Below are 15,431 nucleotides of genomic sequence, written 5' to 3' on the forward strand. Positions count from 1 at the left end.
CGACTCACAACCCAGCAGGAGCATGGCAATCACACACCAAACAAAAGGCAGAACAGAGGGGGAGAGGAGGACACCAGCTTCCATCTACCAGAACACCAGAGAGAGAGAGCAGCAGGCAGGGCCTCTGCCTGTGTGCCAGTGTGGCTGTGTGTGAAGATAGGCAACGGCAGAAGGGGATGTTGAGTTCAGAGCTCTAGCAGCTGGGCAGAGGGCACCCACAAACCTGACCAGAGCCTTTAAGTTTAAGGTAAAGACCTTTGTCACTTGGATAAATACAGCCAGCTGTACAGTACCAGAAGCTGATAGGAAGCATAAAGTGTTCCTGTCCCTCTGAATAGGGAGGGTGTCCAAACATGAATGGATAGCAAGCAGGGAGACAGTGATACTGACCTGGTCTCCAGGGGCACGCTGCTGTTCAGCGCCCAGCTTTCCTGGAGCTGGACTGACTCTGGTGTGGAGGGGCCCTCCCCGGGGGCCGCCGAGGGGGCATGGGTTTGGCCGCGGCGGCTGGCCAGGGTGTTGCGGTTCAGGGAGTTGGCCGATGACTGGTGGTGGTTGTGAGGAGGAGGGAGTGGCGGCCGCAGAGACTGACTGTGGTGGTTGTTTGGAGGACCTGAAGGAGAACACAGGAACAAATTAGGGCTTATTGTTTGACAGGAATGGTGTTCTAGCTCATAGTGTATATTTCAGTTGTTATAGCCATGGCGGCCGCTTTATAAATGTGTACTACTTCAGCCTGAATTGACTGATTTAATGAAAACATTATCCATTGACAGTGATGTATGTTTGGATGCTTTAGTTTCATATAGAACATTTTTCATTTCATGTGTTACAAATTGCTTTATGAGAACATGTCAGATCGAAATACAAAAACACCTCTGAAGAAATAACTAAAATTGTACAAGTAGAATATTTTACAGACTAAATCCAACCTCCTGTAGAGTGACCAATTCACCTTATCCATTCCATAACTTAAAAAAAAGGAAACATTAATGAAAATTACTTTGTGAAAGTTTAAAATGTTAATTATGATTAAAACTATCCAAATATTGGAATCAAGTGTTCTTCACTTTTAAACCTCTAATCAAATAATATGATACAAGTACTTGTATGCATTATTGTAGCAGCCCCAAATCATTCCATTTAATCATTACTTCTGATTTTGGCAAATGAGATCTAAATCTTTAAATTAAGGTATTAGAAAATATCACTAATTACTCAAGTCTAAAGAGAAATATTTGAACGATTCTAATTTCTATCTACAGATACTATATATTACAGAGAACAAATTGTGTAGCAACATGAATAAAATCTTAGTGTTTCCACCTCCACAAATTCTTTACAAAGCCTGCGTGACGGACTGATCGGACAATGGCAAAACATCAATGAATCAACATATTCCTCAAAAGGGGTCAAAAGAAAAGACAATATATACTTCTTCCATGATGCAATAACAGTCTTTTTGACTAAAAGGCAACGCCTACTGTATAAAAAAAAGCACACAAACACATACACTGAGGGTACAAAATGGCATAGACAGACCTGGTGACTCCAGGTGAAATAATGATCCCTTATTGATGTCACTTGTTAAATTCACTTCAAAAATCAGTGTAGATGAAGGGTGAGGAGACAGGTTAAAGGAGGAATTTCAAGCCTTGAGACATGGATTGTGTGTGTGTGTGCCACTCAGAGGGTGAATGGGCAAGACAAAAGATTTAAGTGCCTTTAAAAGTGGTATGGTAGTAGGTGCCAGGCACACCGGTTTAAGTGTGTCAACAATTGCAACGCTGCTGGGTTTTTCACACTCAACAGTTTCCTGTGTGTATCAAGAATGGTCCATCACCAAAAGGGACATCCATCCAACTTGACACAACTGTGGGAAGCATTAGTCAACATGGGACAGCATCCCTGTGGAACGCTTTCGACACCTTGTATAGTCTATGCCCCGATGAATTGAGGGCAAAAGGGGGTACAACTCAAGATTAGGAAGGTGTTCCTGATGTTTTGTATACTCCGTGTGTATTCTCCAACGGGTTTCTCCTTCCTTTACTTGTACAATTAATTTCAGCTATTGAAGAGTAACATAAAAATATCAGTTACCCATACAGTATGTAATGTCAACATCGTAAAAAAACAGTGGGCCTACCTGATTACGTACACAGCACTGATAACTGAAAGAATGAGGAGTCATACCAAGACCTAAGACATGAGCTAAGAAAGGGAGAGGCCCTTTACACAAAACGTCTTGTGAAAAGAGGAGAAATGAAAAAGGGATTTGGCCGAGCTGAGATCAGTCATGGTTTGGAGGGCCAGGGTGGGTGTAATCTCCCACACCACACTGTGTAAGAACTGGAGAAAGACCCAGTGCTACAAAACCCACAGTTCACAAAAGCTGCGTTTGGACTGCAGGGACGCAGGGAACAATCTGAGCAGCACAATAGGGGCTGAGAGCAGTGGATTATAAAGTGTGACGTGTCCATCAAAGCACCACTCCACACAACAGCCCTGGCTAAACACAATGGTATTCTGGTACTAACCCTTTAATGTGCTCTGATAACCTTGGTCGGGCTCTGATCTAATGCTTCTTCCACTGTTTCCCCCTGCAAAACTGCCGTTCAAACTCAAAATCGAGCTGACAGCCATGGAGGTTGTTTACCAACCCTCAACAGGTCTGTGGGCACACAAAAGGACACACAGTCAGAGACCTCAGTTTCTAACCTTCAGTAACGACATCCCTGTGTGAAACAGTGGAATCCCACAAACACAATGGCCGGCTCCTCATCTGTTTAAACATACTGCCGAGATCACAGTGGAGATCTGAGCAGGGGGGTTATCAAAGTCCCTTCTGTAATACGCAGATTACAGCATTCTGCAGCATGCTGGCCTTTATTAGTCTACTGTATTGTGTGTTTAATAGCTCTAATACAATGGCCTTTAAGATGGAATGAATGTCCTTTCATCCGCCTTGGGGTGGCAGGCAGCCTAGTGGTTAGAACATTGGGACAGTAACCAAAAGGTTGCTGGATCGAATCCCCGAGCTGACAAGGTAAAAATGTGTCTTTCTTCCCCAGAACAAGGCAATTAAGCCACTGTTCCCAGGTAGGCCGTCATTTTAAATAATAATTTGTTCTTTATTTATTTGCCTAGTTAAATATATCTATTTTTAATTAAGATTACGATCACTTTATTGGTCGATAGCACAATTTGACTTCCGCTTTTAGCTCAACCCTTCCGAAATACACACATCCAGGTTTGGAGAGGTGCAGGGGGCTGCCACACAGAGTCTGGGGAGCTGGGATTTGATACCAGCAACCCTCCGGATGCCAGCTCACTTCCCGCTCTGACCCTGGATTTGAACTGGCAACCCTCCAGTTACCTGCCGGTTACCTGTCACAGCCAGTCTTTCCACAGAGGATCAGCCTTTCCACTGTGGCTCAGTACTACCATCTTCATACCTACTTAAACAACATACGCCATCGTAAAAAGACAGTTGTGCTGCATAGTAGAGGAATGGCAGGGCACCTACAGTTGAAGTCGGAAGTTTACATACACCTTGGCCAAATACATTTAAACTCAGTTTTTCACAAATCCTGAGTTAGGATCGGTAAATTAGGATCACCACTTTATTTTAAGAATGTGAAATGTCAGAATAATAGTTGAGAGAATGATTTACTTGAGCTTGTATTTCTTTCATCACGTTCCCAGTGGGTCAGAAGTTTACATACACTCAATTAGTATTTGATAGCATTGCCTTTAAATTGTTTAACTTGGGTCAAACATTTCGGGTAGCCTTCCACAAGCTTCCCACAATAAGTAATTCTGGCCCATTCTTCCTGACAGAGCTGGGGTAACTGAGTCAGGTTTGTAGGACTCCTTGCTCACACACGCTTTTTCAGTTCTGCCCACAAATTTTCTATAGGATTGAGGTCAGGTGATTGCCACTCCAATACCTTAACTTTGTTGTCCTTAAGCTGTTTTCCACAACTTTGGAAGTATGCTTGGGGTCATTGTCCATTTGGAAGACCCATTTCCGACCAAGCTTTAACTACCTGGCTGATATCGCTTCAATATATCCACATAATTTTCCTGCCTCATGATGCAATCTATTTTGTGAAGTGCACCAGTCCCTCCTGCAGCAAGGCACCACCACAACATGATGCTGCCACACCCGTGTTTCACGGTTGGGATGGTGTTCTTCGGCTTGCAAGCCTCCCCCTTTTTCCTCCAAACAAAACGATGGTCATTACGGCAAACAGTTCTATTTTTGTTTCATCAGTCCCCATGCAAGCCGTAGTCTGGCTTTTTTATGGCAGTTTTGGAGCAGTGGCTTCTTCCTTGCTGAGCAGCCTTTCAGGTTATGTTGATATAGGACTCGTTTTACTGTGGATATAGATACTTTTGTACCGGTTTCCTCCAGAATCTTCACAAGGTCGTTTGCTGTTGTTCTGGGATTGATGTGCACTTTTCGCACCAAAGTACGTTCATCTCTAGGAGACAGAACGCGTCTCCTTCCTGAGCGGTATGACGGCTGCATGGTCCCATGGTGTTTATATACTATTGTTTGTACAGACGAACGTGGTACCTTCAGGCGTTTGGAAATTGCTCCCAAGGATGAACCAGACTTGTGGAGATCTCCAATTTTTTTTCTGAGGTCTTGGCTGATTTCTTTTGATTTTCCCATGATGTCAAGCAAAGAGACACTGAGTTTGAAGGTAGGCTTTGAAATACATCCACAGGTACACCTCCAATTGACTCAAATTATGTCTGTTAGCCTATCAGAAGCTTCTAAAGCCATGACATAAATTCCAGAAAATTTCCAAGCAGTTTAAAAGCTCAGTAAACTTAGTGTATGTAAACGTCTGACCCACTGGAATTGGGATACAGTGAATTATAAGTGAAATAATCTGTCTGTAAACAATTGTTGGAAAAACTACTTGTGTCATGCACAAAGTAGATGTCCTTACCGACTTGCCAAACTATAGTTTGTTAACAAGAAATTTGTGGAGTGGTTGAAAAATGAGTTTAAATGACTCCAACCTAAGTGTATGTAAACTAGCCTAGTGGTTAGAGCGTTGGACTAGTAACCGAAAGGTTGCAAGATTGAATCCCTGAACTGACAAGGTAAAAGTCTGTCGTTTTGCCCCTGAACAAGGCAGTTAACCCACTATTCCTAGACCGTTATTTAATATAAGAATTTGCCTAGTTAAATAAAAGGTAAACAAAAAAAAATGTATCTGCACTGCTGTTTTAGTAGTTGGGGGGGGGCAGCGGCTTTTTCAGAATAGATGACATGGTGACTTAACCCTGCACAATAAAGAGATGCAGCACGTTTCGGTCACAGCAGAGTGTAGGGGTGCCTAACACAGCACACACATGATCACACACATACATACATACACATGAACAGAAAGCAACAACATCAGCCAGGCAGAACAAGTGCACTCACACAACCTATCCCCGGAGAATTATGCCTTGCCTCTTTCTGCCTGGAAGACAATCATTCCAATTCCAAACAAAGTCCTATGAGGAGCAAGAGAGGCGCAAACTAGAAATTAGCAAATGAGGATACAAACTTAATAACAGGCAGCCATGTTGGTAATTACCCACTCCATGGAATGAACAAACTTCTAAAAAGGTTAATTGCTTTTCTGTCAGCAAGGCAGCTCCTCGCTACAGAGTGACAGAAATGGAAATTGAGAGCGTGTCTGTTTTCTTTATATGGAATCAGAAAAAATATATATTTATTGTAAGAAATATGTATTACACAACAAGAACAACAAAAAATGCTAAATGATAAAAAATTTAAAAAATGTTTTCATTAAAAACCATGATTTATGGCAAGATTTATCCAAGTAAAATTGGTATCAGCCAAGCTGCAGCAACATTCATATGAGCATGACTAAAACTTTGTTCTGTAGCTTTAGATCTCATCCTGCATCATAAGCTCCTTTAATGTAAAAACTGTTGGGAAACAGCACTGAGCTGTAGTTCCACCCATAAAATGATATTCATTTTCCCCTCTATCTTCTACCTCCTTTTGTTTTTCTAAATGTCATTTTTTTTACCCCCCCGCCATTTAAGAGAGTTGATTCACAATTGAGTTCTAATCTACTGTGCAAACCTACAGTAACGCAAAAGACAACTCAACAAAAACACAGGGACGAGAGCCCATGTCAAATAAGCTACTATATGATGGTTGTCGTTTTGGAATCATTCCCGAACAACAACAAAAAAACTGGATGACAGCTCAAGCCAATTTGCTACAAAACTCAGTTTAAACTTGAAAAATCTCAGTTTGAACTTGAGAATCTGCTCCAACTCTCTTTGAAACAGTATGGGAAAGGAGGAAAACACACAAACACATGAAATGGTCTTACATGCCTATTTGTTCCTCCAATGTTTAGGAGTCCAGGCAAAATAACAATTGCTGTAGATAATGACCCAGGTGTAGAATGTGTTTTATAGCCACCTCAGCTATCAAAGACTCATGTAGAGAAAAGAGACAGAAAGCTGAGAGGGAATAAAAAAAAAAATATCTAAAAGCAATTACAGTTCAGAGGCAACGCAGGGCGAAATGGAAGCACAGCACAACAGCTTCCCGGGTCCGCTTGTTGTTGTTGGTGGTGCATGGCGATGTTGAAATTACTGCAGCTCAGATTCGCAGGCTACGGGCTAGAATGACAAGGATTAAAATAAATTGCCCAACATGAGCGGTGGGAACCTTGGGAAAAACAATACGAGTAAAAGCATAAAATGTCAATTTGGAATGATAAAAGACACAATCTAAACAGGGCAGGAGAAGCCTCAAGACAGCGCAAGGTAATAGAAATTGTGATTTTTACTGTGACTCAGCCTGCTTAAAAATAAATGAGGTGGCATGATTGGAAAGGGGGCATTTTTCTGGTCTTCCACTCTTTTGCTAGTTCCACCTATCTATCTCTTCACACAAACCAAAGACAGGTGAAAATGTCTTAATTGAAACAGGCCCAAAGGTCAGTGTACTCATGACAGCTCTCAACGCCTCAACGAGTGGTGGACGCCTGCCAAGCTGAATGGGTTAACGTTTGGCTTCGGCTGCAAATTGGTACAAACGGTGTTATGGATATGCAAGACCCAGGATTCAGCTGAGGGTGTCCAGACTTCATTTTCTTTCACTGCTAGTACATCATATCGTAATAGAGAATGGCAGGATTAGCAGAAGCAGTTGAATTAGTTTTTTTCCAGGGACTTCTGTTCAGTGAATAAACTTCTGTTGGGCGTTTCCAGAGCGATAGGATGGGTGGCAAAACAGAACCGCAGCAACACCACACCGAGTCAGATCAGTGAGCGGCCGTGCTTGAGAAGCCGTGGATCATACCCCTACTCTTCTAAAGAGCGGAGGATCTGGAACTGCCGAAGGACAGCTCAGTTTCGGAGTGCACTACTTAGCCCTGTCCCCTTGATCTTTTTCTTTCTTGGGGATTTAATTAAAAAGCAAGATTGCAGTACGTTAGTGCAAATGAAATACAGAGACATACTGATGGAGAGAAGAGGGGGGAGATGAGACGGAGGTTGTTTTGAAATATTCAGAGCACACTATTTCTCTGCCTCGGTCACTCATCTCCACTAATTAGACAATAATAACTGTCCAGCAGCAACAGACAAGGAGAAGAGACTACTGCACATTCAACTTGAAACCCCTCCAAATCAAATACACCAATGCTATGAAATTACATTCATCACCAGAGAGATCTGTGGCATACAATTTATTAACACAAAATTAACACAAAATTTAAGACCAGACAAATGAACTTTCCTTTGGTAACAAAGTGGCATAGAGAATGGAGTGATCAAACATTCAAAACACCACATAAACCTCTAGTGATTTCCCTGCTGGAATGTTTTTCTACTTCCAAAACGCATAGACACCGGAAATACACCACAAGAGGGAGAAAAAAAAACAACTGATGAATAATGCATTGGTAGCATTAGTGCGCTAAGAGCCTGGGCCGTTCCAGGAGTAGCTACTGCGTCTGCCACTGCTCACATCCAGTTCTGGCTAAACCTTCCCAGAGAGTGTGTGGAGAGACAGGCCCCAGCAGGCACACTTACAGTGCTGATGCCATCGACACCTCACTTCTCCCCCATGACACCTGAGAATGTGACGGCCTCAGGAAGGGAGATGGAGCATACACAAGGTGCTAATGCTGTAGCATGGGTTAGCGCAAAAATTAGCAGGAGACTAACAATGCATACCAATTACGCACAGCCGGCACTAGGGATCAGCCACAAGCAAGGCTGAGAGTGGAGGCTTCAGGGGCAGACTATACGTTTGAAGGCCATGTTTAGCATTTGTTTGGAGAGATGCAACACTGCCACAATATGGAAGGCATATTATGCATCCAAATATGATCATGGGAATGAAAAAGTCGTTACAATAATATAAATGTAGAATTTAGGAGCAGGAAATGCAAAAATCAACAGTCAGCCAACTTCAACACGCAGTGATTTAAACTGCATATTTTGTTATCCCAATGAGGCTAGAGGAGTAGAGTGGACTGATGACCGAGTTGTCATAATAATAAGGGAATCAGTCGATAACTGAACAAGGCACACGGGCAGGAAAGCCAACTGAAATGTAACCTTGGAGAATACAAAGCATTGCAATATGAAGGGGGAAGAAATGGTTCATTATCTGTTTCATCATTCGGCTTCTTGGGGGTTGTTCTGTTGGTGAAAATGTTTCCCTTTGAGAGGCGATTGTACTAGAAAAAGTACAGATGAGCATGAAACGACAAGGTGTGCAGGCGTTCCAAAACAGCGCATCAGAATGCTTTGTAGAGAACCATGGTATCCGATTACAGAATACAGTATGTGAACTGTGTGTGCTCCACATGCAGGAACCTCAATCAAAAACGATATCAGGATTCATTATCAGAAACAGGGAAAGAGATGCCAGAGTGGAAAACAACAGGCAATTAAAATATGACTTATTCTATCCAGCTACCTAAACAATGGAGGGGGAAAAAAGGAAAAGCACACTTGACAAAGGAGGAGATGACAAGGAAATCTAAAAAGCGCTTTAGATCTGTGATACCTCTTAGAGCTAAAAATACTCCTACGTTCCTTCCATGGAGAACATGAGGGCACAATGTCGACAGTGTTGATACATGTGCCTACCTGTCTAACAATCTGGGTTAATTGTGTTTAGTCAAAAAAATAATATCACTTCTGTTATGACTCCAAACAGGACGAGGTGAGAAGCAGAGAGTCATATCAAAGAATTTTATACAGCAGCACCAGGCCATCGACTTCCAGAAGGATGATATGCTTGGTGATATTTCATGTCGTAGACATACCACGTCATCATACCTACAAGTATTGACACTTCCGTGGAAAAATCATTCTATGGGTCTTTTAACCGCCTGACTGACTTTGATAGATTTGATTTGATTTCTTGCAAAGATGGTTCATTAACTGCATGCAAGTGATGAGTAAAAGCTGGTATGACATATTTTCCTAACAATGTGCATATATATATATATATATATATAAAATACGTATTCACTTGTTTAGGTCAGAAACATATTGATTCGCATATTATAAAATCAATAACAGGAGATAGTTTATCTTTTTGCAATTTTTGCATATGCACTTTGGATGTTAAAGGGCCAATCGACAGCTGAAACAATAACAAAGGCATCCACACCACCGCTGTTTTGGTAAAAAGCTGAGGGACGGGGCTGGAGAGATGTAACCACTAAAATTCATAAACAGACCTATGGATACAAGGACTGACCATCCATGATATCCAAATGATACTTTTAACCATGTTTTGAGGTTATACAATGTTTGTTTACATGTGTTGTTTATAAACAATCGAGTAAAGCAAGCTTATATTTTGGGATCTGATGGGGTACAACAGTTTAACTAAGCTCATGAGGCATTTATACATGTTATATTCATGATGAATCACTGGGTATATATCATTCATTTAGAAGTCTGAATATGAATGAAGTAACTGCGGACTGCCCCTTTAAGGTGCCATGTTCTAATCAATAAAATAGAGAAACATTTGCATTATTTTTATCTCTAAACACATATTTTAACTTTAAAACATAATACATAACATTTGTGACTACTTCTATGAAATAACTTGTCCTTCCTATGTCTAGTTTTGTATTCATTGTTTTTATAATGCAAACCATATTGATTACGGTATGTACACCAAATATAACAGTGATGCACTTTTCTAAATAAATTAAAATCAGTGAAAATCAAATTGAAAAATTCATCATAACAAGTACTGTGTAAAAACAAAAAGTTTAAATCCTAGTACATAGGGTGACTTTTCTTTTTCAAAGTATTCTTAGTTACTCCCTGTTGATGTGGTACATGATAGGTGAACAGTGAGGAGATGCAATACTCGGTAATATGCAGTACAGCATATTTTAAGAGTAACGCACACGCTGCACTAGAATACTGCCAGAGCAACATCTCGGCACTTAAGCAGCATGAGCACTGAAAAATGGCACATACAGTATTTTCACCAAATTGCTAGCAACCTCTAGCTGCTGCATTTGACTGTTTACTAAACTACTCTGTCTTTCTGTGCTGATTCTTTTCCCCATTTAGGCCTAACGCAAACGCAGCATGGAGAAATGTTACACTAAGACTCAAATCTTCAGAAACACTGCCTCTGGAAGAGCAGAAGGCCATGCAGAAATACATTATCGAACACAATAATTCATAGGAATATCATAGACATAGTAGTATCTGTTGAAAACAAGACCTATAAGCTACCATAATGAAAATCCAATTGTGGATTCCCCAATCAATAAGAACCATATCTGTCTTAAGAGGACTAAACTTTTCACTAACCTATTTGATAAGGGTGCTTCGCCATGATTGATGTGGCTCCTTTGAAAAGTAAACCAATTTCAGCCCTGATGCAAAGTTGATTGAAATTGGCTATAATCACGTTACTCTCTAATTCTGAACCCCCCTCCCCCCCATGGTTTTAATAAAGATTTATGGCTGATTAAAAGACAGACTAATCGAATTAAGACTAGACCTTGTTCCAGCAAAAAAATGGTTCCAACTGATTTTGCAAAATCCGATTTTCGTTTATGATATTGATATAACACTTACTGATTTAGATCCATAGAAGAGGAAGGAGGTCTTCTTTTACAGATTTATTCCCCTATTTCCCCATCATGCGTCAGTATGTTGACTTGATTCTATGATTATTTGGGTTATTGGCAGGTATTGCTCAGAGGGAATGGACTTCACGTGGAGCATTGGGGGTTCAGAAAGAGCCAGAATGACCAAGCGCAAAGAAAATATATTTTTCTCTCTGTGTTAGTGAGGTGTCACCTCAGTCTATTCACAGCAGAAAACACATGACCCCAACAATGGGAGTCAGTGGCCTTTCAACTCAAAGGCAATGGGATGATGTGGATCAGAAGACAATTTAGGAAAAGGACAGACCCATTTCAAGGAGCAGGTCTATATATAGCCTGTCGCTACAGTGACTATGAACTTTGGACACAAAAGTGATCTGTTACCTACTAATCGGCACCATAATCAGGAACATTTGGTTAATGTAATATTCTTACTTGTATTAGACCATAATATACTATTACTTTGTGGTACACAGACGCAGGGGTTTGGAAATATATATGTAAAGCCAACGTGACCAATGAGCTATACAATGCGTATTCTTTTTAGGATCTGTGCTGGAATTCAAACGTAGGCTACAACGTTACACTGAGTGCATTTCAAAAATGTAATATTTCCGTGTAGGCCGAGCAGTTTCGCAACACTAAAAATATAAACAATACCATGTAAAAATGTGCTATTTTTGGACCATTCATTAACTACAAACAAGTGCACTGGCAAGAAAAATACATAGCCTACAGTACACAATTTCATCAAGGGAAAATGTAACAGAACTATTCGACATGAAACCACAAAAGCCAAAAGCTGTGCTTCCTAGCCACATTTTAGAAGACATAAATATACAAGTATTATATCTTTAGTGTCGAACGTACAGTCAAAAAAACATAAAAGAATGAGAGAAACCATCGGAAACCCAGACAAAGCCCCCTCTGTATCTCCGGCTACAAGCAGGGTCTCTGTTTGACATCGCAGTAATCGTCTCAAATCCTTTCCTTCCACCATTCTCACCCACTGAGGAGAATTCAGTCACCTAGGAACTCTCATTCTGAATACTGACGTGATTAGAAAGTAACAGCTGCATTCACGGTGTTTGGAACAAAAGCACACTCAAAGACGCACAATTTTCTTGCTTGTTCATGCTAGCGCAGAAAAAGGCAAAGCAATTACGGGCAGAAAATACAAAAATGAATTAAGTGGGCCTATTTCTACACCATTCCTAATGACTAATGCTTTTTAATATTGTTTTTTGATAGACATTCACAGTGGGGGGGGGCAGTTTCACAGATTGAACTCATTGAAATGAATTTAAACTCCACAAATTCCCTCAATTCAACATCTTTCAAGCATATTTTTGCATTTCAGACTCAATTCAATAATTCTATGTAATACTACTTCAATTTAATAATACTTTATTAAACCACAATTTATCCATTGTGATATTTATCCATTTCCAAAGCATTGATAAATTCACCAGTTTGCTTTTTTTGAACTGAAAATTAACACATAACTTCCATTTTATAAAAAATATATTCTTAGCCAATTAAAATGTATGTATTTTCTTTAAATACTAATGTACACTAACAAACTTTCCTCATTTTATCCAATAAACCACAGAGAAGAGTGGAAATATAAACCCTAAGTGTGTTCCTCATTGCATATGCAACCAGTCTCACAAGCACAGGTAGAAACTGAGTAAATGATAAGGGATTCATAATTTACTATGGAATGGTAGTTATTAATATGGAAATAATATGCTCTGATTCAAAGGAGCTGCTTTCAAAACTCTTTCCTATTTTTATGACTTTGGGTGGCATGAGAGCAAATAATTGTAAATTCATCATGACTACTTTCTTTGCTGTGTGAAAAATTATTTGGAATTGCAGTATATCAATGAATTCAATCTTAGCATATACATTTGATTTTCTACCTGAAGCGAGTGAGTCATTTCTTAAAGAAGGACTGAGGTTCATTATGATTTTAACATTATAAATGATCGTTGTAGAATGTCCTTCACCTTCAACGATATGGCATAATCGTTTACTATGCGCTTACTTTTGGCTTTTAAAACTAAATCTAAACTATTCAGAGATCTGTATCTATCCTTTAACCACAGTGAATAAAGACAGAGAGACATGCCATGGTAGATGGCGTTTTAATGATACTTTACATTGGCTGGGGATGGTCTTACCCGCAGAGGGGGGCTGGGGTGGAGGTGCGCAGGCCCGGAGTAGGTAAGAATTGGGGGAGAATTCATCGTCAGGAGGGGGGTCCAGCATGACGTGGGGGGAGCCGCTGTCCAGCAGGGGCACTTGGCACTCCCTGATGGCTGGGGGGGCAGGATGGGGAGGGCCAGTGGGTGGAGGTGGGGCAGGGGGTAGCAGGCTGGACGAAGGTGTGGGAGGTAGGGGACGACCTGGGGAGCACACACACACACACACACACACACACACAGAGAAGATGGAGGGCACGTGTTACTATGCACACTGGCATTGTAAATTACAGGAGGACAATAGGTGGTGTCCTCTTTGAACATGAAGAAGTGCTAGAAATTACACAACCTCGTCTCCATGTCAATACAATGCTCTTTTAGACACACTGTCAATCTCTACCAGTATTGTCAATCTCTACCAGTATTGTCAATCTCTACCAGTATTGTCAATCGCTACCCGTATTCATGTGTTCAAGCGGAGACTGTCAATTCCATTCACAGCTGAGCGATAAAATAACGATAATGAAAGACGAGAGAAACAATTGAGAAAGAAAGAGATATAGAAAATGGAGAAGTATTGCAGGGCTTTCCATTCCTTCAATCGCTCTGATAACCTTGCTCTTTAATAGCAGCACACTGAAAGGAGGTCAACTTTGATGTCCTATACAGGCTTTTAAATGAACCATCATGTACGGTATTTTATTTGCCTTGAAATAAGAACTCCAGCGTTTGACTTTGACCTTGAGAAATAAAGAGTGAAAGCCTATGAGTTTTCGTTAGGATTCTTTGTGCCATCAATGGTGCAGAATTGTCTTTATTTTGCCATAGTCATGGGGGATCTACCTCCTTTTTATCTATTTTGCAACCAAACCAGATGGCACTGAGAAAATAACATTGATTTGCATGATTAAGCCTGCAGTAACACTAGAGTTCAACATTTGGTTAAAGCAGAATGGTTGACCCCAACAGAAAATCCAAGGGGCAGCCTTATGTTTATTTATTTTTTCCATCCTAAACCCTTTTCTCACATCCTATTTTAGGCCATCAAATATTTGGTTTGTAAAAGGAACTATGTCCACGATCCACGAGTATTTAACTTGTGAAATGGGACATAAATGTGCTTATTAGGACATTTCAAGGAGATAACAAAGGAGATTATATTAATAAATGTGTTTTGAGAATGATCAAAAATGTATGATCAATTGTGGCCTAGAAATTCCAGAAAATACTAATTCTTCAATAAAGACAATTTGTAAGCAAAGCACATTTATTCAAGGCTACCATTTCTCAAAATAATTATTGCTCCATTTTCTGATTTCAGTCAATTACAGCATTTTATTTAACATATTTAATATATTCTGTTTTCCTACTTATGTCCAACACAGCAATGGAGAAATGAAGGCCGATTCCCTCCCACACATCCATGGTGTCCTTTTAGATTAGCATGTTTTGATGCAGCTCATCAAGATCACAGACACATATATCAACCCTACACCTTGTTGTGGTGTGATGGAATGGTGTCACCAAGGCCCTGCAACTGTCAGTACAAGGCAAAGCACTCCCAGCTCGTGTGAATACTCTCACTAATAACATGAGCACCACCACCCACTTTGCCTCTGAGCAAGTCGGCAGATCCAACATCCACGGCTGCTTTGGCAAACGTGTCCTTGTATAGAGGCCGGGTGATTTTGACTTCATGTCAGTTCTTGTCATGCGTGGTTAAAAAAAATAAAAAAATAAAAAAAAGTGGCCTGCTTTTGCTGAATAATATATGCCTGCTTCAAAGTCCCGGAGTGGAAGATAAGCTAGTGATGCAATGGTTGCTGCCACACAGCACTCTTCAAAGCAAATAGGCTAGCAGAACATTGGAATGGGCAGTGGAGGGGACGAGCACATATAGTACAGTATAGTACAGTACTGAGAAGCCAGAGAGTAGAGTGGCTGGACGGCGATAGAGGGCAAATCTCTCTCTAATGATGAGGATTCATCCTCCTCTCCTGTCGACAACAGGCATTCAGAACATCAACATAAAATAGGAAGGTTTTCTGAATGGAAGATTGGA

The 15,431-nt window shown here is 40.6% G+C and overlaps 1 protein-coding gene across 2 annotated transcripts in view; it reads right to left on the reverse strand.

Annotated features, from left to right (window-relative positions):
• The window catches only part of LOC110537818 (teneurin-2), a 123,829-nt gene that overhangs the window by 49,018 nt on the left and 59,380 nt on the right, over window positions 1–15,431 (reverse strand). For both annotated transcript variants that reach the window (XM_021624226.2, XM_021624227.2), the window contains exons 2-3: window positions 13,349–13,573; window positions 391–613 (exon numbers count right to left, since the gene is read on the reverse strand). In XM_021624226.2, the coding sequence (XP_021479901.2) occupies window positions 391–613; window positions 13,349–13,573 (448 nt within the window). The remainder of the gene's footprint in view (window positions 1–390; window positions 614–13,348; window positions 13,574–15,431) is intronic.

The sequence above is a fragment of the Oncorhynchus mykiss genome, chromosome 12 (assembly GCF_013265735.2).
Source record: "Oncorhynchus mykiss isolate Arlee chromosome 12, USDA_OmykA_1.1, whole genome shotgun sequence".
NCBI classification, from domain to species: Eukaryota; Metazoa; Chordata; class Actinopteri; order Salmoniformes; family Salmonidae; genus Oncorhynchus; species Oncorhynchus mykiss.